Source organism: Heterodontus francisci, chromosome 18, assembly GCF_036365525.1.
Source record: "Heterodontus francisci isolate sHetFra1 chromosome 18, sHetFra1.hap1, whole genome shotgun sequence".
Taxonomy (NCBI): domain Eukaryota; kingdom Metazoa; phylum Chordata; class Chondrichthyes; order Heterodontiformes; family Heterodontidae; genus Heterodontus; species Heterodontus francisci.
In genome coordinates this window covers 16402283-16429124 of record NC_090388.1, presented here as the reverse complement: position 1 = coordinate 16429124, position 26842 = coordinate 16402283, and the positions used below count along the sequence as shown (strand labels likewise).

General features: G+C 40.7%; 1 protein-coding gene across 2 annotated transcripts in view; it reads left to right on the top strand.

The window, feature by feature from the left end:
• Nucleotides 1-26842, top strand: part of mon2 (MON2 homolog, regulator of endosome-to-Golgi trafficking) — a 141081-nt gene that overhangs the window by 101935 nt on the left and 12304 nt on the right. Inside the window, exons 21-28 of one of the 2 annotated variants that reach the window (XM_068050352.1) lie at nt 3671-3781; nt 6819-6994; nt 7882-8044; nt 11891-12184; nt 15156-15354; nt 15493-16115; nt 19780-19923; nt 23627-23644. In XM_068050352.1, the coding sequence (XP_067906453.1) occupies nt 3671-3781; nt 6819-6994; nt 7882-8044; nt 11891-12184; nt 15156-15354; nt 15493-16115; nt 19780-19923; nt 23627-23644 (1728 nt within the window). The remainder of the gene's footprint in view (nt 1-3670; nt 3782-6818; nt 6995-7881; nt 8045-11890; nt 12185-15155; nt 15355-15492; nt 16116-19779; nt 19924-23626; nt 23645-26842) is intronic. The other variant, XM_068050353.1, reaches the window with a different exon arrangement.

The following is a 26842-nucleotide window of genomic DNA, read 5'->3' as shown; positions in this document are numbered from 1 at the left end:
TTTTAATTTGCTTGAAATATAATAGTGGCCTATAAAATTATCATCTACACTCAGAATAAATAGTATGTTGCACGGGCCTGTTGTAAATGTCTTTGGCATGTGGGAATTAAGTTGTTTAAATTGGGAATCAGTTTGAAGTTTTCAGGAAAATATGATTTGTGGAACATTGGGATCTGGTTTGTAATCAGTGCTGTTTTGTTCCTGGGACATTGTGCGGAGAGATACTTTGTTGTATGAGGTATATGTTAGCTGCATGTGTCATCTGTAGTGTGAACAGCAAGGAAGGTTACCTATCCTGACGCTAGTACTTGTATTGAGGGTTGATTTGCACTCCTTATGCTGATCAGTTTCCACTTCATACTGTCACTAATCTTGTCTGGAGTTGAGGCACGGCCCAACTCTGGAGTGGAACAGAGTTAGCTCCCTATAAGGGTGTCTTTTTCCACTTTGTTCTCGTGTTCGTTTGAGCTCTGATTCCGTATTCAGGCTGCATTTACATTATTATTGCAGCATCAGTGAAAGTGGCGCTGTCTTGTCCTGCCATCACAGTTGTAGAGTGAATATATCCTGATCGCTGTTGAACTACAAGAAAGCCCACAGCCAGTTAACATCTGTAGCACTTGAAGTAGCCAGAAGCGCTGCACAAACAACAGCCAGGCGCTGTGCAAATGACTACTGGCAACACCTATGTAGTCGTATTCAGCTGGCCTCCGACACCGGAAACAAGAATGTATGATGGCATCAAGAGAGCTTTTAGGCCAAAAATCAAGGAGATCGTACCCCCCCCGCCTCAAGTCTAAATCAGGGGACACGATCACTGACAAGTCCAAGCAAGCAAATGGACCGCTGGGTGGAGCACTACCTAGAACTGTACTCCAGGGAAAATGATGTCACTGATACCACCCTCAATGCAGCCCAGTCTCTGCCAGTCATGGATGAGCTGGCCGTACAGCCAACAAAATCGGAACTCGGTGATACCATTGATTCTCTAGCCAGTGGGAAAGCCCCTGGAAAGGACGGTATTACCCCTGAAATAATCAAGAGTGCCAAGCCTGCTATACTCTCAGCATTCCATGAACTGCTTTGCCTGTGCTGGGACGAGGGAGCAGTACCACAGGACATGCGCGACGCCAATATCATCACCCTCTATAAGAACAAGGGTGACTGTGGTGACTGCAACAACTGCCGTGGAATCTCCCTGCTCAACATAGTGGGGAAAGTCTTCGCTCGAGTCGTTTTAAACAGACTCCAGAAGCTGACTGAGTGTGTCTACCCTGAGGCACAGTGCGGCTTTCGAGCAGAGAGATCCACAAGTTTTTAAAATGAAAGGTAGCTGTCAGGTGTATGTGTTTTATTGGACCTTCCTTTTCGTCCATATAGTCCCTAAATGCAAGGTTCCTTGATCCTCTCCACAATGCCATAAGAGCAACACTGGGATGATTCACAATAGCTTTCTGTGCTTTAGGAGTAGAAGTATCTCCAGCAGGTGTCTGCTTGTTGGAAGAACATGCTGTTCTCCCTTTGCCAGCTACAGGAGAAATGCCGCAAACAACAGATGCCCCTCTACATTGCTTTCATCGATCTCACCAAAGCCTTTGACCTCGTCAGCAGATGTGGTCTCTTCAGACTACCAGCAAAGATCGTATGTCCACCAAAGCTACTAAGTATCATCACCTCATTCCACGACAATATGAAAGGCACAATTCAGCATAGCGGTGCCTCATCTGACCCCTTTCTATCCTGAGTGGCGTGAAACAGGGCTGTGTTCTCACACCTACACTGTTTATGATCATCTTCTCACTGCTGCTCTCACATGCGTTCAAGTCTTCAGGAAGAAGGAATTTTTCTCCATGCAAGATCAGATGGCAGGTTGTTCAACCTTGCCCATCTTGGAGCGAAGACCAAAGTATGGAAGGTCCTCATCAGGGAATTTCTCTTTGCTGACGATGCTGCATTAACATCCCACACAGAAGAGTGTCTGCAGAGACTTATCGACAGGATTGCGGCTGCCTGCAACGAATTTGGCCTAACCATCAGCCTCAAGAAAACAAACATCATGGGGCAGGACGTCAGAAATGCTTCATCCATCAATATCAGCGACCACGCTCTGGAAGTGGTTCAAGAGTTCACCTACCTAGGCTCAACTATCACCAGTAACCTGTCTCTTGATGCAGAAATCAACAAGCGCATGAGAAAGGCTTCCACTGCTATGTCCAGACTGGCCAAGAGGGTGTGGGAAAATGGCGCACTGACACGGAACATAATAGTCCAAGTGTTTCAAGCTTGTGTCCTCAGTACCTTGCTGTACGGCAGCGAGGCCTGGACAACGTATTTGTCAGCCAAGAGCGACATCTCAACTCATTCCATCTTCGCTGCCTCCAGAGAATCCTTGGCGTCAGGTGGCAGGACCGTATCTCCAATGCAGAAGTCCTTGAGGCGGTCAACATCCCCAGCATATACACCCTACTGAGCCAACGGCGCTTGAGATGGCTTGGCCATGTGAGCCGCATGGAAGATGGCAGGATCCCCAAGGACGTATTGTACAGCGAGCTCGTCACTGGTATCAGACCCACCGGCCGTCCTTGTCTCCGCTTTAAAGATGTCTGCAAACGCAACATGAAGTCCTGTGACGTTGATCACAAGTCGTGGGAGTCAGTTGCCAGTGATCGCCAGAGCTGGCGGGCAGCCATAAAGACGGGGCTAAAGCGTGGTGAGTCGAAGAGACTTAGCAGTTGGCAGAAAAAAGACAGAAGCGCAAGGAGAGAGCCAACTGTGTAACAGCCCCAACAACCAATTTTAACTGCAGCGCCCGTGGAAGAGTCTGTCACTCTAGAATTGGCCTTTATAGCCACTCCAGGCGCTGCTCCACAAACCACTGACCACCTCTAGGTGCTTACCCATTGTCTCTTGAGACAAGGAGGCCAAAGAAGAAAGAAGACGACTTCTGAGTTTATGAAGTTTGCAAGTTCTTGAATTTAAATATGCTAGAGTTTAATAGATCCTTCTGGGAATTTTCACGGTGAAGTAAACTTGTAGTTGTACAGGGCAGTTAATATTGTTTCAGTGTGGTATTTTTACAGATGTAAAATCGTACTTGGGATTGAAAGTAACAGATATACAACAGAGTGCTTTGCAATGTGTTCTTGCTGGCATGTTATCAATAATCCATTATAATAAAAACAAAGTGCTGGAAATACTCAGCAGGTCAGGCAGCATCTGTGGAGAGAGCAGCAGAGTTAACGTTTCAGGTCTGTGACCTTTCATCATAACATGAAATCATTATTTTATTGATCCATTAATTTATTGGAAGATTGCTTTTATCTTTTAATGCAGTTGAGAATCGTAGTAGCACATAATGACTAAAAAAGTCTTGTTTCCATATTTTCAGATTTTATATTGGTGGTGAGAGAGGCCTGGTAGGAAGCTCCCTGATAGCAATGGTCTGCTTGTGATGGTGGGGGGTTTGTGATGGATTAGTTTTATAAATTTGATAACTTGCTTGTGGTGTGCATTCAAGATATCAAACTGTTGAGAACTGTTTTTTACTTGATCTGTAAAAATCGAACTTATCAGTGAGATATGAATGTTCAAGGTTCTGCACATTCAGTTTCTTAAAACGTTTGGCTCCTGCTTTATACCTAAACGTTTTCTTTTTGTATTTGGTTCACAGGTGTGCCAGCACCCTAATGCCAGGATGCGGGAGTGGGGAGCTGAAGCAGTGACTGCTCTGATAAAATCTGGACTCTCTTTTAAATATGATCCACCACTATCCCAAAATCAGGTTAGTTCATCATGAGAAAGAGAAGGATTAGATATCACTCAGTACACAGCTTTTGACTGGAGGACAGAAGAGATGCATTTTGCCCCAGGCCTTGTGGCAATCTAGCGTGTGCTCATGGTACCCTTGTTACATTTCTTATTTATAGAAGAACAGAGTATCAATCAGACCACCTCCTTAACTGATCCCAGAACAAATCCATTACCATTATAAATTTGTCATTTCAACCAAATGCAATGAAATAGCACAGGTTGCAGTCGGAAAAGCATCACTGACAGAGAGGTTTTGAGACCTGGGGCAAATTGCTGTGATCAGCCCTTTTACCTGCAATGTATCATTAACTTCAAAACTGCATCTCTCTAATCTTTTATGGTTTTGTGATGATTTTCAAACATTCTTTGCCTTAAGTAGTCCTTTCTACACAAATGTCTGTGGTTGATGGCCAAAGCTTACTTTTGATTTGCTGAGCAAAAATATTTAAAGTAGACAAGTACAAAATTAAAGACCCATAAAATATGCCTTATGTGAATTCAGTTGATTTATAACCAGCTTAAATGCGGTGCCAGGAGAGCAGGAATATTTTCCGGAAACAAATCAATTGTTTAAAGCAACAATTTTACTGTGAATATGCTGAAAATTAGTAACAAATGATTAGTGCGCTGCAATTTTGTCTAAGTTGAGCTTTAAATAGGATTTTAACACATGAACAGCTCGGATTTATATAGATTTTGGCATTCTTGGTTTTGCAAAATGGATCTGTTGGTTAATGCAGTATGCTGCCATACCATACAGAACAGTGAGCCCCAAGTAAAATCAGGAATGGCCTTAGCTGTGATTCCTCAGGCAGTCAAATAGCCTGCCACAGTAACTGTCTGGACTCTTGGTGGAGAAAGTACCAGAGGCTATCCAACCTTCACGGACCTGTATGTCTGCATGAGCAACTACCTTCGGGAGATAACCTACTGAACTTGCCTTTTCATTTTCCTTCCGTTTAAAATAAATTGTCTAACCATTTGTTTTTGGCCAGAGAGTCTTTTTCAATTCTGTCATTGAAGCATAGCTATTAAGAAACTGCTGTCTCCATAAATTCTGTATTCTACAATTGAGAACCAGGCCGAATGTAGAAGGTTCAGAGGGAATTGAAAAAGCAATTAAGAGCAGCAAAGAGAGAGTGTGAGAAGAGACTGGTAAGTGGCATAAAAGGGAATCCAAAAGTCTTCCATAGGCACATAAGAGTGGTAAAAGGAGGAATGTGGCCAATTAGGGACTGAAAAGGAGATTTATGCATGGAGACAGGAGGCATAGCTGAGGTATTAAATAAGTATTTTGCATCTGTCTTTACCAAAGATGATGATGCTGTGTAGGTCATAGTGAAAGAGGAGGTAATTCAGACACTTGAAGGGTTCAAAATTGATGAGATATTGGATAGGCTTCTGCACTTAAAGCTGATAAGGCGCCAGGACAGGGTGAGATGCATCCAAAGATACTGACGTATGTGGAAGTGAGAGTAGAAATTGCGGAGGCACTGGCTATAATTTTCCAGTCTTCCTTAGATTCAGGGGTTGTGCCAGAGGACTGGAGAATTGCAAATGGTTACGCCCTTGTTCAAAAAAAGGGTGTAAAGATAAGCCCAGCAACTACAGGCCAGTCAGTTCAGTCTTGGTGGTGGGGAAACTTCCAGAAGCGATAAGTCGGGACAAAATTAATTGTCACTTGGGCAAATGCGGGTTAATTAAGGAAAGCCAGCACGGATTTGTTATGGGCAAATCGTGTTTAACACACTTGCTGGAGTTTTTTGATGAGGTAACAAAGAGGGTTATGTTGTTGGTTAGTACATGGACATCCAAAAGGCATTTGAAAAAGTGCCGCACAGCAGACTTGTGAGCAAACTTATTGCTCATGGAATAAGAGGGACAGTAACAACATGGATACGAAATTGGCTGAGGGATAGGAAACAACGAGTAGTGGTTACTAGATGTTTTACGGACAGAAAAAAGGTTTGTAGTGGAGTTCCCAGGGATCGGTATTAGGACCTTTGCTTTTCCTGAGATATATATTAATGACCTAGACCTTGATGTACAGGGCACAATCTCAAAATTTGTGGATGATACAAAACTTGGAAGCAGTGTGAATTGTGAGGAAGATAGTAAGGACATGGATAGGTTCGTGCAATGGGTGGACAAGAGGCAAGTGAAATTTAATGCAGTGAACTGATTTATTTTGGTAGGAAGAATGCGGAGAGTCAGTATAAAATAAAGGGTGCAATTCTAAAGGGGATGCAAGAGCAGAGGGACCTGCGTGTCTCTGTGCATAAAACATTGAAGGTGGAAGCACAAGTTGAGAGCGCAGTTAATAAAACATACAGCATCCTAGGCTTTATTAATAGGGGCATAGAGTACAAATACAAGGAAATTATGTTAAACTTATATAAAATACTGGTTTGGCCTCAACTGGGGTAGTGTGTCTAGTTCTGGGCACCACACTTTAGGAAAGATGTCAAGGCATTAGAGAGAGTACAGAAAAAATTCATGAAAATGACTCCAAGGATGAGGAAATTTGGTTATGTAGATAGATTAGAGAAGTTGGGACAGTTTTCTTTGGAGAAGAGAAGGTTGAGAGGAGATTTGATAGAGGTATGCAAAATCATGAAGGGTCTGGACAGAGTCGATAGGGAAAAACTATTACAATTGGTGGAAGGATTGAGAACGAGAAGGCACAGATTTAAGGTAATTGGGAAACGAAGCAATGGGGACATGAGGAAAAACCTTTTCACGCAAAGAATGGTTGGGATCTGGAATGCCCTGCCTGAGATTGTGATGGAGGCAGGTTCATTCGAGGCATTCAAAGGGGAGTGGCACTAGGTAAATTGCTCCTTTTGGAGAGCCAGTGCAGACACGAAGGGCCGAATATCCGCCTCCTGTGCTGTATCAGTCTGTGATTCTGTAATTTGCACTAGAAATTGGGTTCCTAGACAAGGCCTTATTTCTCAGTAGCCTTTTGGCTTTGTTTGCTCTGAACTTGCTTTTGTATTTGCACACAGAGGCTGCAGTTGCTGCTGCTGAATCCACTAAAGGAGTTGTCCAACATTGTGCACCCTGACATCCGACAGAAGCAATTGGAGTGCGTGCTTCAGATCCTACAGAATGAAGGCGACAGCCTGGGACCTGGCTGGCCATTGGTGCTGGGAGTCATCGAAGCAATCCGAAATGACCAAGGGTCAGTAGGGGCTGTCATTTTCCTGTTGTCTCCTTCCTTCCATGTACCATAGTTAAGGTCTGCTTCATTAATTCCCACCCATTGCAAATTTATATTTGAATTGCCCTGGGTCTTTTTCTCAACATTGTACATCTACGTACACACTTTTCTCAGGGACGTGGTTTTATTTTTAATGTTAATTCGCAAGGACTTTCCTGAGCGAACTTTGAAATCTGTTTCCAGCTGCCTTTATAGAAGCATATAGCATGCATTTTATTTTTTGTGATTTTATCAAGTTTAATGTTCAGTAACTGTTAATCTTGTGAAAACACAGCGTAAAATGTATGTAACTAGAAAAATCTGATACAGATCTAAAAAATGTGACCATTATATTAAGCAAAAAAGTGATCGTTGTATTAAGCAAAAAATATCCACTGCAAATTTATCTTGAATTCTGAATGTTAAAAACAATTTTGCATTTGCAGTGTACTTTAGTATGTCACCTTACTGAAAAGAACCAAACATTTGATGAAGCGTTTGGTTACCTGTCCTATAATCTGATTACACTCCTGTGAAACACCTTGGGACTTTTTACTATGTTGGTGACACTATATAAATGCAAGTTGTTGTTGGAAAAGATTCAGAAGTTGTTTGTAATTACTCCTATTTTACTTCTGAAGTCAAAACTTGGCACGTACTTAACACAGAGTGAGACTGATTTATTACTTTTTGGTCCATAAGTAGTGCCTTTAGAGGGTGCAGATGTAATTTAGGTACAAATGTAATTAAGACCAGATTTAATCCTCAGCTTTTATTGTAATGGAATGTTTTCCGAGGCGTTCTTTCACCCCCTCCAGTGATGGAATAATTTCACCTTGGATAATGGATGGTTTGCTTCCTTTTCACAGAGAATCTCTAATCCGAACAGCATTCCAGTGCTTGCAGTTAGTCGTAACGGATTTTCTTCCCACGATGCCCAGCACCTGCCTTCAGATTGTTGTGGATGTAGCTGGCAGCTTTGGGCTTCAGAATCAAGAGCTGAATATCAGTTTGACATCAATAGGGCTCTTGGTAAGTTGTAGTCAGAAATAAGAACTTCGTCTTTCAATGTGGCTGCAAATTGCACACTAAAGAACACTGTCAATGCATATGTTATTTTGAAGGTAGGGCTAGATGACACTTTAGAAGCACTTTGTTGATGGGAGTTAGATGGAGAGGTGGGAGGAAGCTTGTATGAATCATAAACACCAGACAACTTGGGCCAAATGGCCTGTTTCTGTGCTGTCAATACTTAAAATTTTTTTGGTAGCATGGATGCTCAGTCCTCTGTATCCTGAGCTTCAATGCAGCTAAAACATGGAGTCAAAATCAATTCCAACTCTTCAATGAAATGGGTTTGGTTCGGTTGCAAGTCCACAGCATAAGATTGAATTTTTAATTATAGATATTTATTTCATATGAAGGGTGTTTTTTCAGGGAGATGGAAAGTTAAGTACTTGTGCATGACAGAGGTGCTATTCTGAGATTGTCCGCTTTGCTTCACAACACATCTTAAATCCAGTTAGAATTAGCCTGTATCTGACTGTGCCAGATGTGGATAAGCATTCCAATCCTCGACACAGAGAGTCATCACGTCACTGAAAACTAAAACTATTTGCACAGGTGATAACTTGCTGTTGATGGTACTAAGCTATACCTTTTAAGCAGGGGTGATTGTGGTATTCTTTTCGGATGTTTAGTAACATTGGAGTGTAGTAAATGTCCGGTTTAACGATTATAGTTTAATATTTAATTACTTTTGTTGCACCTGGCTGAACTCTAAGAATTTAGCAGTTCTTGTTGCTTTTTGTAGCCAGGAGCTGTCAATCTGATCAGGTTTCATATTTACGACTTCAGATACAGGCTAGAATAGCCTACACTGGATATCTTCCAGTTTTGTTGGTGCCTGTCTCTATATCCAGGTTGCACTGCTGTTCCATGTCAAATGTATCTGTTGAAAATAAAGCTTATTTTTGTAAGTTTTTTCAAGGTGTGATGGAGTCCTCAGTGTGAGTCCAGTCTAGGTGCTCTGACTTTGGGATTCAAAGCGTGTTTTTTTTGAGACAAGCATTGTTTTGAAAATGAAACTAAAAACTTCAAAGTTCTGGGAAGTCAGGACCAGGTTAAAAAAAAAAGACATGTGACTGAAGCTCAGGTTTTCAGATTTTACAAGCCTACACGGACTGCAAAAAGTAGCAGGCTGGAATGGTTGTGTTCGCTGTGAGAGAGAGCCATGTTGAACAGTAGAATGTCTCTGCTAAAAATGTAAATTAACAAGTGAATTAAGAAAGGATTGAAAAGATTGTCCAACGGTAAAAGGTTTTCTGAGTGGACAAGCCACTGAGCTTGGAACCTGATTTCTGGTCTGCCATGGAGAATCAAGCAGCTGGTTCTGGTCCTTCCAGAAAAGCTGCATGGAACTGGAACAGACAGCTGTGTGTGTGTGAAATAAAACTGCAGGCAGTTGTTTTAAAGAGACAGACTGCAACCAGAAAAGCTGGGATTCTGAGGACTGACCACTGGTGCATGACTTATGGCAGTTGTCGTCGGTGACTGAAAACATATCACGCCAACAAGACGGTTGTGGGCGAGGCTGAGGCCGAGGATATTTGAAAGGTGGTGTGACTGAACCATTAAAGGGAAGATTGCATCACCCGCGATTGACAGGACATCATTTCTTCCATATCTGCATCCTGGAGGACAGGACTTATAAAACTACCTGAGGAAGTTCCTGATTTTGTTGTACATTTTTGGTCTCCTTACTTAAGAAAGGATAAAATTGGATTGGAAGCAGTTCAGAGAAGGTTCACTCGACTGATTCCTGGTATGAAAGGATGAAGGGATTATCTTATGAGGAACGGTTGAACAGGTTGGGCCTGTATCCAGTGGAGTTTAGAAGAATGAGAGGTGATCTTATTGAAACATATAAAGTCTTGAGGGGACTTGACAGGATTAATGCTGGAAGGATGTTTCCACTGATGGGCGATACTAGAACTAGGGGACACAGTTTAAAAATAAGGGGTCTCCCATTTAAGACGGAGATGCGGAGAAATTTTTTTTCTGAGGGTTGTTAGTCTGTGGAATTCGCTTCCACGGAGAGCAGCAGAGGCTGTTCATTGAATATATTCAAGGCGAAGTTCAATAGATTCTTGCTTGACAAGGGAGTCAAGTTTTATGGGGAGGCAGACAGGAAAGTGGAGTTGAGGCCACATTCAGATCAGCCATGATCTTATCAAATGGCAGAGCAGGCTCAAGGGGCCTGCTCCTGCTCCTAATTCATATCTTCGTTGTTACGGACAGGTGGTAAGGGTGTGGGTGGTTCCCACTGTTCACCTCCCACTGACCGCAGTTGTGTTTTGTTTAAAATGATGAGACAGTGACAGGTTTTCTTGTAGCTTTAAAACAGAAGATTATTTATTAAACAATATTCATTCTCCGAAATGATCTAAACACCACTCATACACGGATTCACTCTCACATGCACTCTCAAAGATAGATAGAAGGTAAAGGGCAAGAGTTCAATATGTGGTAGATGCTCGTGGTTTAAGGTAAACTTGTCAAAGGACAGTTATTTTTAAAGGTGCAGGCCTGGGAATTTGTAGTCTTGAACTTGCTGAGGTATTGCAGATTTCGGATGGTTAAGATTCCAGGCTGGAGGTGGTGGCCACTTTCAATTTTCTGCTGCACCAAGTTGAAGTGTAGAATTAGCAGGGCTGCTGCTTCTTGTTTAGGCTGCATCTTTCCACAGTCTCTGAGTGGACTGTCTTCTGTGATCTCTTTCTCTCTAGAGGGTTACTTTTTAAGGTCACAATTCATCATATTAGCATTTCTGTTACTTGACACATGGCCGCCTCCCCTGGTGTGACTGCACAATAGACCAGGATGTGGAATCCATAGTTATTGATGTCTGAATGGGTATCATTCTGTTAAGATGTGGCTACTTCACACCTCCTTTGTCTCAAGCAAACCATTCAATTCAGAAATGTCTCTGATGGTTTCAGGGTGGGTATAGTCGACACCTCTTAGTCTGAAATTTATCCTTTTGTCCTTTCGCGACAGTGCAGCAGTGTTTGAATGCACAGGCCAGGTCATCTGACCTTCGGTGGCCATCTTTTGCAGCACAGTGTCGACTTTTTTTTTAAAAAGGGAAAAGTCAATTTCAAAGAGTCTACATTGAATAAAGTTTAGATGTTAAAAGAAGAAATATATGTTTTTACTGGGCATGACATCATATATTGTACTGTGGGACTGTTCGGCACCAGCTTGCTGACAAGACTGTTCAGATTCATGAGGACGATCTTTGTTGCATCTGCTAAGTAACGTATAACCTTTAGGATAAACATACCTAGATTGTGATTTAACTGTTGGTTCATGTTTAATTTATGTTGGTTTTGGTTTGAGTGTTAAAGTAAAATTTATAGAAGTGAAATCTTGTCCTTTTTGTTTTTGTTTCCTAAGTTGGGGTCAGTTAGTAGATTTGATTCATTTGGTTTGTTGGTGGTCTCCATGGGGATCATAAAAGGATGTTGCTTATTTAATATTTACCTTTTGTTAACAACTTGGAGTATTGTTCAATTACAGGATCTCACTGAATGAACCAGATTCTTTGCTACTGATCTACACTAATTGTTTCCATGTTAGGATTATGTATTTAAAATTATTTACATATATTTATCTCCTAAAGAAGGAAAATTGTTAAACAAAACCCAATGTTCTTAGTAATTTACTTTAACCTTCATACCTGGAGTTTTGCTTTAAAGTTTTAGAATGTAGAATTTCAGAAGCTCTCCATTGAGCAGGAGGAATGAAGTGTATAATCAATTACTCTTTTAGCCATCCTCTATCTTTGTAACATCTTTTGGTGTGTTTTCCCTCCAGTGGAACATTTCAGATTATTTTTTCCAACGAGGAGAGATCATCGAAAAGGAACTAGACAAGGAAGAAGCAATGCTGCAAAAGCAGGCAGAGGAAAAGGGAGTCCCTCTAAACCGGCCATTCCATCCTGCTCCACCATTTGACTGTCTCTGGCTGTGCCTTTACTCAAAGCTGGGTGAACTGTGTGTGGATCCAAGGCCGGCTATCCGAAAGAGTGGAGGACAGACCTTGTTTTCTACAGTTGGTGCACATGGAACTTTACTGCAGCATGCGACCTGGCATACAGTGTTATGGAAGGTACTGAAAAACCAAAAAACATAATTGTTTGTACGACATAATATCACAGGCTGGATGAACCAGATGGCACCTTCACCTCTAAAGGGGGTGGAGGAGCAGAGGGACCTAGATGTATATGTGCGTAAGTCATTGAAGGTGGCAGGACAGGTTGAGAGAGTGGTTAATAAAGCATACAGTATCCTGGGCTTTATTAATAGGGGCATAGAGTACAAGATCAAGGAAGTTATGTTGAACTTATAAGACACTAGTTCAGCCTGAGCTGGAGAATTGTGTCCAATTCTGTGCACCGCACTTGAAAGATGTGAGGGCATTGGAGAGAGTACAGAAAAGATTCATGAGAATGGTTCCAGGGATGAGGCATTTCAAACAAAGAACAGCACAGGAATAGGCCATTCGGCCCTCCAAGCCTGCGCCGATCTTGGTGCCTGCCTAAACTAAAACCTTCTGCAAGACCCCCAATACCATCTCCTTTTTGATAATGAGATGACTGAGACTATCTACACTCTCTTCCCTAGGCTCATCATCCACCAAGTCCTTCTCTTTGGTGAATACTGATGCAAAGTACTCATTTAGTACCTCGCCCATTTCCTCTGGCTCCACACATAAATTCCCTTCTCTGTCCTTGAGTGGGCCAACCCTTTCCCTATTTACCCTCTTGCTCTTTATATACGTATAAAAAGCCTTGGGATTTTCCTTAATCCTGTTTGCCAATGACTTTTCATAACCCCTTTTAGCCCTCCTGACTCCTTGCTAAGTTCCTTAAGTTCAGTTAATGAAGATAAATTGGAGAAGTTAGGACTGTTTTCCTTGGAGAAGTGAAGGCTGAGAAGTGATTTGATAGAGGTATTCAAAATCATGAGGGGTCTGTACAGAGTAGATAGAGAGAAAATGATCCCACTCTTGAAAGGATCAAGAACGAGAAGACACAGATTTAAAGTAATGGGTAAAAGAAGCAAAAACAACATGAGGAAAAACTTTTTCACGCAGCGAATGGTTAAGGTCTGGAATGTTCCAACTGAGAATGTGGTGTAGGCAAGTTCAACTGAAGCATTCAGAAGGGAATTAAACAGTTATATGATGAGGAAGAATGTGCAGGGTTATGGGGAGAAGGCAGGGGAATGGAACTGAGGGCGTTTCTCTTTCAGAGAGCCGGTGCAGACATGATGAGCCGAATGGCTTCCTTCTGCGCTGTAACGATTCTGTAATTCTGTGAAGTGTTCCAGCCGAATAACATCTGAGCCTCACGCTTTCTCTTCCCTCAGTTCCATAACTTGTTCCTTACCTGACTGTTTCCCCTCCTTGCCATGCTATTTCATGACAGGGTGCTGTGAGTATTCCCTACTCTGTTCTGTGCACTTTGACCCTGTGCTTCTCTCCCTGTCTTGTGCCTGGCCACTGTGAAACTGTGGACATGGAACATGATGTCTCAGCTCAGGCCTACACTGAATCCCACTAATGTGTTGAGGTTACAATCAGATCAGCCATGATTTTTTTGAATGGCGGATTAGGCTCGAGGGACCGAGTGGCCTTCTCCTGCTCCTAATTTTTATGTTCGTTTTCGACAGCCCCCTGCTGTCTCCCTGCTCAACATTCTCACTATTTTCCGAACTTCAAGCTGACGACACTCCCCAGTCCTTTGGGGTTAATCTACTTGTTAAATCAGATTATACTAGATTAATAAATATCAATTTCTGTGTGTTGTAACATGAGCTTTCTATAAAGGTTAAGTTAATATGCCTACTGAATGTTCCAAACTGAGTTTTAGTCTGATTTCTAAATCAGTAACACCTACTAATGCTATTTTCTAGTCTATAATATTTTAGTCTGAGTATAAAATTCAAAAGGGAGAGAATGAACTTCAGAACCTTTGTTCTGTGTGTGGGGCTCCAAAGCAGAAAAAAAATCAAATTCCATTGGCTGCCTACATTCCAGGTTTCCTTGACTTTGTTTCTTCAATGGAGTGTCCTGCAGCAGGCTGTCAGTTCCAGACCCCTACTACCTCATCCTCAAGACCACAGACTCCCTGGTTGCTTCTCCAATAAGGTTCTTCTCCCTTTCTTCAATATTTAGCTGTCGCAGACCTAAATTCCAGCCTCAGTTTCCATCTCACCCGTATGTGCATCAACTCTTAGGTGGTTCCTCCTCCTTGAATTCTTCACTCAGTCCCCTCCTCCAACTCCCCGCCCAGGAACATACATAAGAGGCATAGGGGGAGTGTGGGAGACATGCAAAAGGAAGAGAAAATTGAAGGATTTTCAGGGATATAAACAAGACCCAAGAGTGATTGAAAGAAAGAGTCCGAAACAAATTGAGGTACAGAGACGACATTGAAAGTGTGTGAAAGTGTGGCACAGAGAGAAAATAGTTAACCTGCCACAAAGACAAATCAACTAGCATTGCAACTGTCAGTGAGCAACCAGGGGCCCAAGACTAGTATGTTCAATGTATACTCGCTATTGGTCCTGAGAGTTGGGCTCTGGCTTAGTTAGTGGCAGACACAGGAACATGGTAATATTGAGGATGTCCATATGCCAAAACAGAATGTGTCAGAACAACCCATTGTCCAAGCTGCCTAGCAACATCAAACATGTCAAGAGAGATATTGGAGTTTGGTAGTATTCTCTGGGCATGCTGTGACTTGAGGGAAAGGGTTGGTTCACAAACAATGTAGCACAATACATTTCACCCTCAAGATACACAATAAGAGATGTGCTAATTTAGAGAAAATACAATTAAGTTAGAATTTTCTTTTGAAGAAAATTTGACTTCAGCTCCAGCAAAATTGAGTTGCATTTAAAAAAGGAATTGTCACGTTCAATACCGAGTATGAGCTTCGGTGATCGATATGAATAATGCAAACCTTTTGCACGTGCTTATTTATAGATATAGTTTGCACTGGCATTTCTTGCATTGATTTCATTCTGGCAGCAGATATTTGTACTTAATCCTATTTGTTTTTGGTTCATGTTAGGTTTTATTTCCCCTGTTGGATCAGGTTAGAGAATCATCCACTACAGCCGACAAAGAGAAGATTGAGTCTGGTGGTGGAAATATCCTTATTCATCATTCTAGAGACACTGCTGAGAAGCAATGGGCAGAGACATGGGTTTTAACATTGGCTGGCGTGGCTAGAATCTTTAATACCAGGAGATACTTACTACAGTCGTTAGGTAATGTCTTTTCCCCCAAATTCTTGCCAAATACTTGTAAATAGTGCATTTAAAATGTGTTTTTTTACTTTTGTGTTGATGACCGTTGAAAACCTTGGAACCTCTATTACTAACATATATTCTTTTAATTTGTTGCAGGGGACTTTTCCAAAGCATGGGATGTATTGTTGGATCACATTCAGTCAGCTGCACTGAGCAAGAACAGCGAAGTTTCACTGGCAGCTCTAAAGAGTTGCCAGGAAATTTTACAGATCGTAACCCCTGTAAAGGAATGCGACAAGCCAGAAGGGCTTTCTGGAGTTAATATGCCGGTTTTTGTGGGACCGTTGATCCCTCCGGGGCCACCTAGAGTCTTGTCCAGGACAGATTCACTGGGAGAAAGGCTAGGAAGATACAACGGAGCTGAACTGAATGCAGCAGTAGATGAAATTGAGGATTCTGCCCTGTGGTGGGCTGCGTGGAACACCTGGTACAAGATAGGTTCAGAGAGCACAAAGCCACCAGCCGCCTGTGATAAGCTGTTCTTTATTCCAAGTCAGCCATTCCTCACAGCACTTGTGCAGATCTTCCCAGCTCTGTACCAGCACATCAAGTCGGGCTTCAGCATGGAGGACCTGAAGAAGTTGGGTGTAATACTGCATGGTGCTGTGTCAGTTCCAATCAGCTCTGATGCCTCTCCATTCATTCTTCCATCGTACACTGAAGCAGTATTGACTAGTCTACAAGAAGCAGTGCTGATAGCTCTAGACGTCCTACAGAAGGTATTAAGACTTCATACGTTACACAAGGTTGCCGTCTTAATAATGGAGAGGAGTAGGTAGCAAAGACACAAATTGTAGACCTGATGCATAAAAATATCCTTCATGAACAAGTATCAGTACGTGTTGGTTAATGAGCAAGTTTATCGAAATGCAAAACTTGTTTTACATGGTTTTGGACAAACAAAACAAGTGAGCTGAAGGAACAGTTTTGCCTGGGACTGTAGCTGATCAATAAATGTTTAGCAGAAACATTACTTCAAAGTGAAGTAATGAAAATGTAGTCAGAGCTTCACTAATCGGTTGCTAACTTGAACCCTTTGCACTGAGTGTAGGTTAGGTGCTTCATAAATCAATATGATAAATAGCAGAATTGTTTGAATAGATTTTACATGGTAATGTATTGTTGACATACAAAGAATCCAGCGCTAAGTAGCTCAAAGGACTGGGTATGTTCCCTCCTATTGTATCATGTAATGTAAACATGATGTTAGATGGATTTTAGTGGCTTCGGATAATGATGTTACTGGTAATGGGTATCACCACTTATGATTTAATGTTTGCTTACTAGGACAGATTGGAAAAGGAAACAATGTTCTTCTACTGTATATGGAGGGATATTAGCCATGGACCTAGAGTCATATATTAAAATACAAGAGCACTTTGTGCTAATGAGAAAAATCTCCAATTTAATTATGAAGTCTATACTGAATGGACAAAGGTGGGTGGGTTAGTATGAATCTTCAGCCTCTTTGTAGTCCATAAAGTGCAAGTATTTAGTTTTTCAATTTGATTCATTGCTACATTGATGAGAATTCACAAATATTTGCAGTTAGACCTTTGATCTATATTGTCCCCAATTGCAAACTCAGCTACAGAAAAGTGTAGCTGTTGCTGTAAGTGGCAGTCAGGATGATGAATGAAAACAAATGTATTTGTAAAAAAATAATATTTGTGTGTTCATTTGTAAAAAGCAGAAATGTAACACAGCAATCAATATTTCAGCTCACTCATGTATTGGGTATGTTAGTGAGCAGTGCTCAGGTTACCAGTCTGAATTATGTTATATTCTGGTATCTATTTAATAAATGAGTCTCAAACTTTTAAGCTGCACTCGTTAAAGAACTTTAAATTGATAATTGTCCTCACACATGTCCTCTTCCACCAGATTGTAGTGATCAGTAGAGAGAACGCTGGTCAGTTAATAAGAGCAAAATACTGTGGATGCTGGAACTCTGAAATGAGAACAGAAAGTGCCGGAAATACTCAGCAGGTGTGGCAGCATCTGTGGAGAGAAAAACAGAGTTAACGCTTCAGGTCCATGACCCTTCATCAGAACACATCAGTTCTGACGAAGGGTCACAGATATTTCTGGCACTTTCTGTTGTCATTTCAGTTCTCTTCTCCCTGACTAATTGTAGCTCCCAGTATGACCAGCTAACTCAGACCTAAAACCTCCCTGGTCTCTTATCTCATTGGACAAACTTGGTGACTCATTAGACAGTAAAAGTTATAGCTAATACAGAAAATGAAGTTGTTTCTGTAATGAAGTAGCTGATTGTAATGGGCCAATAGTAAGGATGCTACCATCAGCCTCATTGTTCCTGAAATGGGAGGGAGAAATTTGAACAGGTCTTCTGTCCCCTGGTTGCTAATCCAGTGATCTCTGCTGGAAGTCTATTTGTGGACATTTGTGAGGACAGGAGAATTGATAGCAAAAGGAGAGGGTTAAAAAAAAATTGACCTGTTGCACTTTTTTGTGAAAATGAAGATTCTGTTTGTTGCCGTTAATTCACAAATGTTTGAATACTGCTATAACTTAAGTGAAATGTGTTTCTTGGCATACGAAGTGTCTGCTTTTAAACATCACTTTTTAATTGTATTTAATTTGCAAATCCATGGCTTGAAAAGGGAGGTTTAAAATTGACCTGATGAGACTGAACGTCACAAAATAAACAGCACACAGCAACCTCTATTCTTTGTGATGTAATTCCAGTTTCACATGAAAAGCCCGTTGAGCTTTTTCCCAAAGACATTTTGTTGGAAGTTAGAACCTAAGGTTGATGGTTCACAGGTAATATATAAGGCAGTAACTGTTGGTAAAGGTAATTAACAGCGCGCATGTTATAGTCACCCCCGCCCCCAACGACTAAACAAGTTTGACCAATGAGTAGCTAAAGTGTAAAGATTAGAAAGATCCCAGCTTCAATCCCTAGTCTTAAATGAGTTAACTAAGAGCAGCTGGAAGAGTGGACTAGGCTTTAGAATAGTCACCCAACATACACTGTCACAGTGAATCATGGTCACTTAGGTGCAGTAGCACAGTTTGATACAGATAGAGTCAGTACCTTCAGGAGAGGAGCGGAAGGAGGAGAAAACATGACTGTATGTGCTAAAAGGAGACAGTAAGTTGGGAAGGTGGTACTCTATTATTGTAAATATGATCCTTATTATTTCCTATCGATTCAGATGTGAAGATTTGAAATAGTGGACGTTTGCTATACAGAACAGAAATTTCCAGTTTTTTAAAAATCAAAATTTTGTGTGGGGTATGGAGAGGGCAGAAAGAATCTTTCTCCTGCACATTCACCCTTTAAACATCATGTGTTTGTTGAGCCTTGAATATATTGTTCAAGTTTTCCATTAACTAGTAAAGCAGGTTTTTACAAAGTATTCTCACCTGCATGCTTCACTGTTAACTGAGAACAGTAAATGAGATTTATTCTGTGGTGTGTGAGACCTTTTAATGGCTCCAACAAAGTTACTCTGTCCAACTAAAAGACTTCAAGGAGGCGGTCTAACTTTTGTTTTGTCAGTTGGGCACTATAGGGAGCACTTTAAAAAAAATAAATAAATAATTCAAGAGAATACACAGCAACTCATTGAGGATGAGTAAAGAAGGAAAAGTGCTTCATTTGTGCCAGCAGTACTCATGAGGAACGGATCACTTTTTGTGGGAGCAAATGAATAATCTTGAACCAGTTTTCTCATTTAGATGGGTCAGTAAAGTTGAGTAGTCACTGAACAAATGCAAACTAATACAGAGAGTGTAATTTATTTTCTATCAAACTGTTTGCAACCTCTGTTAAAAATGTAAATGTTGATTCTGTTAATTCTACATGACACTTGCCCACTGTTAAATTGACTTGCAATCCAGAGGCCTGGAATAATAATCCATGAACAACAGTTCAAATCTCTCCATGGCAGTTTCAGAATTTAAATATAGTTGATAAAATCTAGAAATAAAAAGCTGATATCAGTAAAAGTGACCAAGAAGCTGTCAGTTGATATAAGCACCCAACTGGTTCATTAATGTCCTTTAGGGAAGGAAACCTGATGTCATTAACCAATCACTTTGTGACTCAGTCCCGTATCAACATGATCATCTTGTAACTTCTTTCTGAAGTGGCCTAGCAAGCCACTCAGTTGTATCAAACCCCTACAAAGCATACCACACGAACTGTAGTGATTCAACAAGGTGGCCCACCAGCTCCTTCTCAGCAGCTAGGGATGGACAATAATTGCAGGCTTTGCCAGCGATGCTCACATCCCAAGAATGAATTAAAAAAAGAATTAATACATCATTTTGAAAACATACACGTGAAATATGAAATTATGGACTGATTTTCTCTTGGCATCTTCCTAACCTGTTTCTCTCCCTATTTAGGCGATTTGCATAGGAGCAGAAGACATGCAAATCATGTACCCAGCAATCTTTGACCAGTTGCTCTCATTTGTCGAATTCTCCTGCAAGGCACCAACATATGGAAAATTAGAAACAAAAAACATAGCAAATGCGAAGTTTAATCAGGTAATCGGGCAGATACTTCTTTTCAGACAATAAGCTTGTCTTTTATAATTAGCAACATGATATTGTGGTAACTCAGTATGTGCAGCCACCCAAATATATTCCTGTGATTATAACAAAGAAATCCTCTGAGGTTTATTTTTACTCTTCCATTTTTTTCAAAAAATATACTTTATTCATAAAATTTCTATAAGTACATTCCATGACATATACAAATTGGTCATTTACAGAAAGTGCAGTATGGTTCAAGTTCTTTCCACGCAGCCTGTGGCAATCTGAGGAGCCTCAATACAATTGCAATTACGCATAATATTTACCACATACATTTCACATGAATCGTACAGCCTGAGGGGTTTTACACAGTTTCCTGCCCCTTGGTATACTTCTTACTCTTCCATATGAAACACTTGACCTTAACTACAATTATTGTGTCTGTTGTATTTAGTATTGAATCTGGCATGCTTGAGCCTGAAGATGACCCTCTTTAAACTACTGGAAGTTTTCAGAGCCAACATGGGGGAGGGGAGGGAGGGATAGTCATCTTATTACTTTTTTTTAAAAGCCGCATTGAGTTAGTAGGTACATGCAACATCCAGTCAAGTACTAAACTCTACAAGCCAGAAATCTTCCAGTTGTGCTCACTAATCTTTGTTGAGTTGATTGGTCTCAGCTGAGGTGATTGAAGTATAATTAGTTTTGAACTAGGCAGGGGAAAATTGGCCAAATATTACATTTGGGGTCAGTATCAGGTAAGAGCCTCCCCCCCCCCCCCCCCCCCCCCCACCAATTGGAAATTACAGTTAGGTGTGCATTAGGTGGGATCTGAAGTGTCTGTAATGCCCTTCGCTAAATAGTCTACAACACACTCTGTTTAGGCTCACACATAATGAATTTTCACCCCGCTGAGTTACCTGGGAGGCTGCTTACACCTGTGAAATAGTTCCAGAGCAAAAAATCATTGCATCAATAGAAAATAAATTAAACTGTATCTACTGTGAAGGTGCAACAATTGCTGATACATACACAATACTGTCAGACATGCCCTAAAACTTCATAGTTACTATGCAGCGGCCAGGGTGAAGGATTTAAACTGGCTGGAGGAGGGAATGAGTGCTGTATGTGGTAACCATGTTTTAAGGCATCCAGCATTTGGAAGAAAAGCCCACGTGCCCCTTTCTGGACTAGCGAGATTCTAAACTCTTGTCGTTTCGGTTGTGAAACCAAAGATAGAGTTTCAACCAACTTAGAGCTCTGGCAATACTGCTTAAATTGTATGAATTTAGTTTTCTATAGACACACCATTATCCAAAAATGAACATCAAAATCTGATGAAAATACTAAATGCAGCTTTAGGAAATATTGCTACTGCCAGTTCTTGGAATGTGTACTGAAGATTATGCTGGATTATCAGCATCATTTTTTTGCCAAATATCTGAATAACACGTCTCCGTATCAGGTCAATGAACGCATCCAGCTATATGCTACAAAACATGAGGCAGCATTTTGTTGTACTCTTGTTACCTAAAGACAGGTATTAATGCTCAAGACATTTAATTAACAAGGCATAAGGAGAACAAGCATTCTTTCTTTGCAATAATTATAAAAATTTTTAAGCAAAACTGTGGGAGAAGAATTGTGTAAACCTGTTGGCGGGACAAAAGGAAGAGGTACTGATATGTATTATCCAGTAAGGTAGTCGGTGGGTTTTTAATTCCTCTTTGCAACCAAAAAGAAAGCACCAAACCCATGTCAGAGAGCCTTTACACATTAGTGCACTGAGCCTTTTACCATTGACAGCCATGTTCCCTTTAAAATTTAGTTGTGTGTGGCCCATTTTGTTTAGTGTGCAATCCCTCTGAATTTTTTTACGTGACCACATGCGCATACTTGCAGAACAAGTGCAGTACCTTGCAGGCTGCTGTGCAGCTGCACATCCGTCGGGCTTGGCGGGAACATTGGTTGAAATAAACCCGCCTCCCAGCTTCAGCCACCTTTAACCTCTTTTACTTTCACTTTCATCTTGTTCTGTTCATTTTCTGACACCTCTGACTTCATATTTTACCTTAAATATTTGATTTGGGGAAAATACTGAAGGTCACTTCCTCAAATCAAAGTTGTTGACTGAACGTTGGCATTGTCATTGTCCCAAAGGTACAGATGAGTAGGATTTCCAAAGCAAAGCAACTAATCTGGCATATACATCATCAAATAAGTATAGAGACAAGAAAACAGAAAGGTTTGCATCTATATATCAGCTGTCATGACCATTGGATTCCCAAGATGCTTTAAAGCTAATGAAGTACTTTTGAAGTGCACTTATTGTTATGATGTAGGAAATGCAGCAGCCAAAGTATACACAGCAAGTTCCCAGAAACAGCAATGTAACAACCAAATAATCTGTTTTAATGATGTTGATTGAGGAATAAATATTGTCCAGGACATGGAGGATAACTCCCCTGCTCTTCTCTGAAGTAGTGCCATGGGATCCTTTACATCTACTTGAGAGGGCAGACTGGGCCTCGGTTTACATCTCATCCGAAAGACAGCACCTCCAACAGTGCAGCATTCCCTCAGTACTGCACTGGAATGTCAGCCTAGATTTTTCTGCCTGGAGTGGGACTTGAACGCAGAACCTTCTGACTCGGAGGCGCAAGTGCTGCCAACTGAGCCACACTGACAAAAAATGTACCCTGGAACCTACAGGCATCTTTAATCCTAAGACCTGTGATAGAACCAGAATGGTTTAACTTTTGGGCATTTTTTTAAGATATAGATGAGTGATCCTCCTTTCTTTCATCATCTTTGAGCTGATCCATCTCTTACTGTCTCCCTGAGTTGAGAGTTACGCTGTGCAAAACTCGTAATTGAATTCTCCTGAATCTAATGAAACAAGACTGTAAAGGTAGATCAAGCCAAATCGTTTCCATTCAGATGCCTTTTGGTTCTGTGAACTATTTCCCCTTAAAACAAGCTTCATTTTCATTACTCTACATTTTTATTAGAGTGTCATATTCACCGGCTGCAATGTCCGTCTTAACCATTACTTATTCAAGGAAAGCTTCTTCATATTTGAGATTCCTTTTGTTGTTTGTACCCTTTTAAAGAATGGAACCTGCATACTCTTGAAAGATAAATCGATGGCTATCAAGAGATTATTTTTGCTGGAATTATGCTTAATGCATCATTAAAGGGTGTTTAAACAACACCCTTTTTCCTCCAATCTACAAACCTATCAAGTTTCCATCCTAGTAATAAAATCATCAAGAGGGGAACTTAACAATTGCGTCAAAACCAGCACTATCCTCCCACAGCAACACATAGGAGAACCCCGGGATTTTAGCTTGATGTAAGTGCAGTGACTTTAGGGCAAATTCCTCTGGTCGTTCTCGCACCTTTACTCCAAGTCACAGTTATTTATTCAGGTCATTTATCTAAAAGGTAATGTCACAGCTTGAAAGCTAAGTGGGCCAGGAATGTTAAAAGGTCATCTCATCAAATAATGGAAAATGTTTTAAACAATTGAAACCCATCCATTTCATTTGAATTAAACTACCAAAATCTCTATCAAAAAACAATTGCATTGCTTAAATTTTTCAACAAATGTACAACAAAATGACAACTTGTTTACGTTTCTAAGTAGTTTCGTAATGATTATCTTCTTTTGTTCCGTTTTATGCTGCTTCTGTGCCTGATGGATAAATAATAGATTCAGCTATTTGCTCCGGTAAGTTTTAAGCCTCCAATAGGTTGTTTTTGACTTGACCTGTTCAGACTGGCATTGGACTACCCTAAACCGCATGGCAAAGTACACTTCAGTATAACATTAACACAATCATTTGCTTCCTAGTTTTTCTGACTTTTAAAGCTGCAGTGTCCTTTTTCCGATGATCTACTTCGATTTGATTTCATGAATTTGAAATCAAATTATCCGATCACTTCAATGATATTTTGGGTGATCTGAATTCAAAATTTTAAGTACAGTAAAATATGAATTTGAAAAGGAGAAAAAAGCTATGCATCTAAGTTGAGAGATATATGTTGAAATGGCATAATTTCATGGAGAGAGGTTTTCCAGCTGCACCTATCCTTGCCACAATGTTTAAATGCAGTAGAAATCTGAAAAGTTTAAAAGTTGTAATAGCCATCTGTTGTTCCATTCAAGAGTTATAAACTCTGCTGTGCAAGTCTCCCCTTAAGAGTTACCTCATTTGCTGCAATAGGCTCCCTGCTATCAAAAACCATATGGCTAGCAGGGAACTGCAGATATTTCATGTAAGAGACAAAGGAATGGAGGGGTGGAGAAGGGAAGTCCTTTAAAGGCAGGGGAGACAGTTAAACTTCAGTCCAGTGGTGAGTGGGCTTGAGGCTGGGAATCATTTCAGGTCATCCATCTTGAAGCTTAATCAGGGATCAAATGACAGCATGAATGTATGAAAGTCTACTTCTGAGTCTGCTTTCAGTTCTGACTGTTTAGTTTGCTTAGAATTTATAGACAAATCACTGATTTTTATTATCACCCTTCACCTCTGCCTTTCAGACTCACTTTCAAATTTTACAGCATCTGCACTATTATTCTCTCCACTAGCCACTGTCCATTTTTACGTTTTTAGTGTTATCCTGTGGGAAATTCTTTTTTCTAACTTGAACAGGTTGAAGCATGGCTATCCGATCTAATATACTGTATTTGCTGTTTACTGTGGGGCTTCCATTACATCAAGAGTACCAAATGCAGATTAGATGACCATTTTGCACTTGTCTGTTTTAAACCCAAGACCACTCTCTGCACTTAATTCCTCAGTGCCCATTCCCACTCTGTCCTCTCCATCTCTGCTGCATTTTTCCAACCAAGCTCAAAACAAGCTTCAGAAGTAGTGGGGGTAAATTTCTAATTTCCTATCTGTGTGTTAGCTTGACAGAACAGATTACCCACCCATTGTAGAACCAGTTTTTTTTTTAGAGGGTGGTAGATCAGTTCCAGGTGACAAAGTAAAAAAAAATTACCTCCAGTACTTCATCGTCCTCTTAGGCACTCTGTAGTTCTCTGCTCTAAACAATGACTTCAGTAACTTTGAGAGCTTAGCTGTATCCTCCATGCATGGGGTGTTGGTGATGTATGGATGTATGATGGGTCTGGGGAAGGGGAGGTTGGTTGACAATTTGGGATGTAAATTCTTTTAGTGTGGGGTGAGGTTGGGTTGGTGGCAGGGAGTGGTGGTTCTGTGATGTTGGCCTGTTTTTCTCTCTCAGACTAGAGGAAATGTGTTTTGCGAGTATTTTCTGTGTACATTCAGACTTGCTGCATTTGCAAGATTTTTTTTTCTCTATCAAATTTCCTCCATTGTCTTGTGTGGATTTCTCCCATATCAGTTCACCCACTTAACTATTTGCATATTCCTTTAAAATCTTTCTAGTACCTCACTGATGACTTTTTATATCATTTAACAGTTTTCTATTAAGCAATTTGTATGTCATACAACTGATTAACTCCCTCTCTGGAAATAAAAATCTGTTCATTTTCACCTACCTACCTAGCCTTTTTTTTTCCAGTTTACTAAAATGCCTTCTTACCTGATGAAGAACATAGGCCTTAAGTTTTTAAATTATATTTGCTTGTTGCAGATGCTCTCTGGTTTCTATATTTATTTAATTGCCAGCATTTGCAGTTTCTTTTTCTTCAAACATGGCTATGTCTTCATGGCTGAAATGATGAAACAACCTTTTATGGATAATCCTTGGTCTTGTAGAGTAAAGAATCCTTTTCTTTGCACTCTCCAGTTGTAATTCCATCTTCTTACATTCCTTCCTTACATTAAGCAATTGGAGTGAAGTTTCAGCTTAAATCAATATTCAGATGTCAAACAAGCACATTATCACCCTGCTTGTAATACATCTTTGGTTTGCAAGCTCAGAAACTGGTCTATTGCTCTTCATCAATGTGAGATGCATCCATTCCAAAACAAGATCAGGGGCCTGGTTCACTGTTGAGGCTCATGCATGAACAATGGGCTTTTCGGTAAGGGGTAAAAGGGCACCTCAGCAGAAAGTCAACTTCAAAAGGGAGAAAAGTTGGTAAGGGAAAGAAAATTACAGGATTACTGGAACTAGGTTATAAACTTGCACTGTCGCAAACTAAGTTTTAGCTGAGCTTTTTAACAATCATTCATCCTTGTGTGATATCCCACATTAAAGGCCTTCACATCTTGTAATTTGATAAAGCAGGCCATTGTTGAACTGAGTTCACCCATCCATTCCTGAGGGAGTCTATTGCAAGGATCTCCTACAAACAGGCAACAACAATGGCCAACTTTTGTTTTTAATTAATGATAGTACCAACTGTAATGTTAGATCTTGTACAAAACTTATCATGTTTCCTAGGAGCACAAAACTTTGGGTACTGATAGACAAGTCAGATTATCCATCACTAAATACATACTTCTGCAATTGGTTATTAAGCTTACAAAGGGCAGGTGACAGCAGGAGGTCTGACTTAAGCACTGTCTAACCATCCTTGGATTGTTCCAGTTGTAATATCGTACAAAACTCATAGCTTAGCCACATGCCAGTCACTGCGCTCACACTGCAACTGTTGGGTTGGTGTGAGACACTTTGCTTTGCACCAACATTTCAGTTATAGTGTAAATGCAATACAAATCCCAGAATCATTGCCAGACATGACATCAGAGCAAAAAAGAGTGTAAGTGTCTGGAGGAGGCAGTTCAGGTCTTGCCTTCCAGTTTATAGTCTACAAGTTTGGCATCGATGCAATACTGAAGCAACTTCACTGAAAATGTACTATTTGATTTTGGGATTGAGTGGAATCTAGCTTGTAATTGGCCTGTAAAATCGAGGTCACTGGTCTCTATGGCTTAAAGCAACACAAGATGCACTTTCTCTACACCCTACCAAACCACTGTGGTCTGTC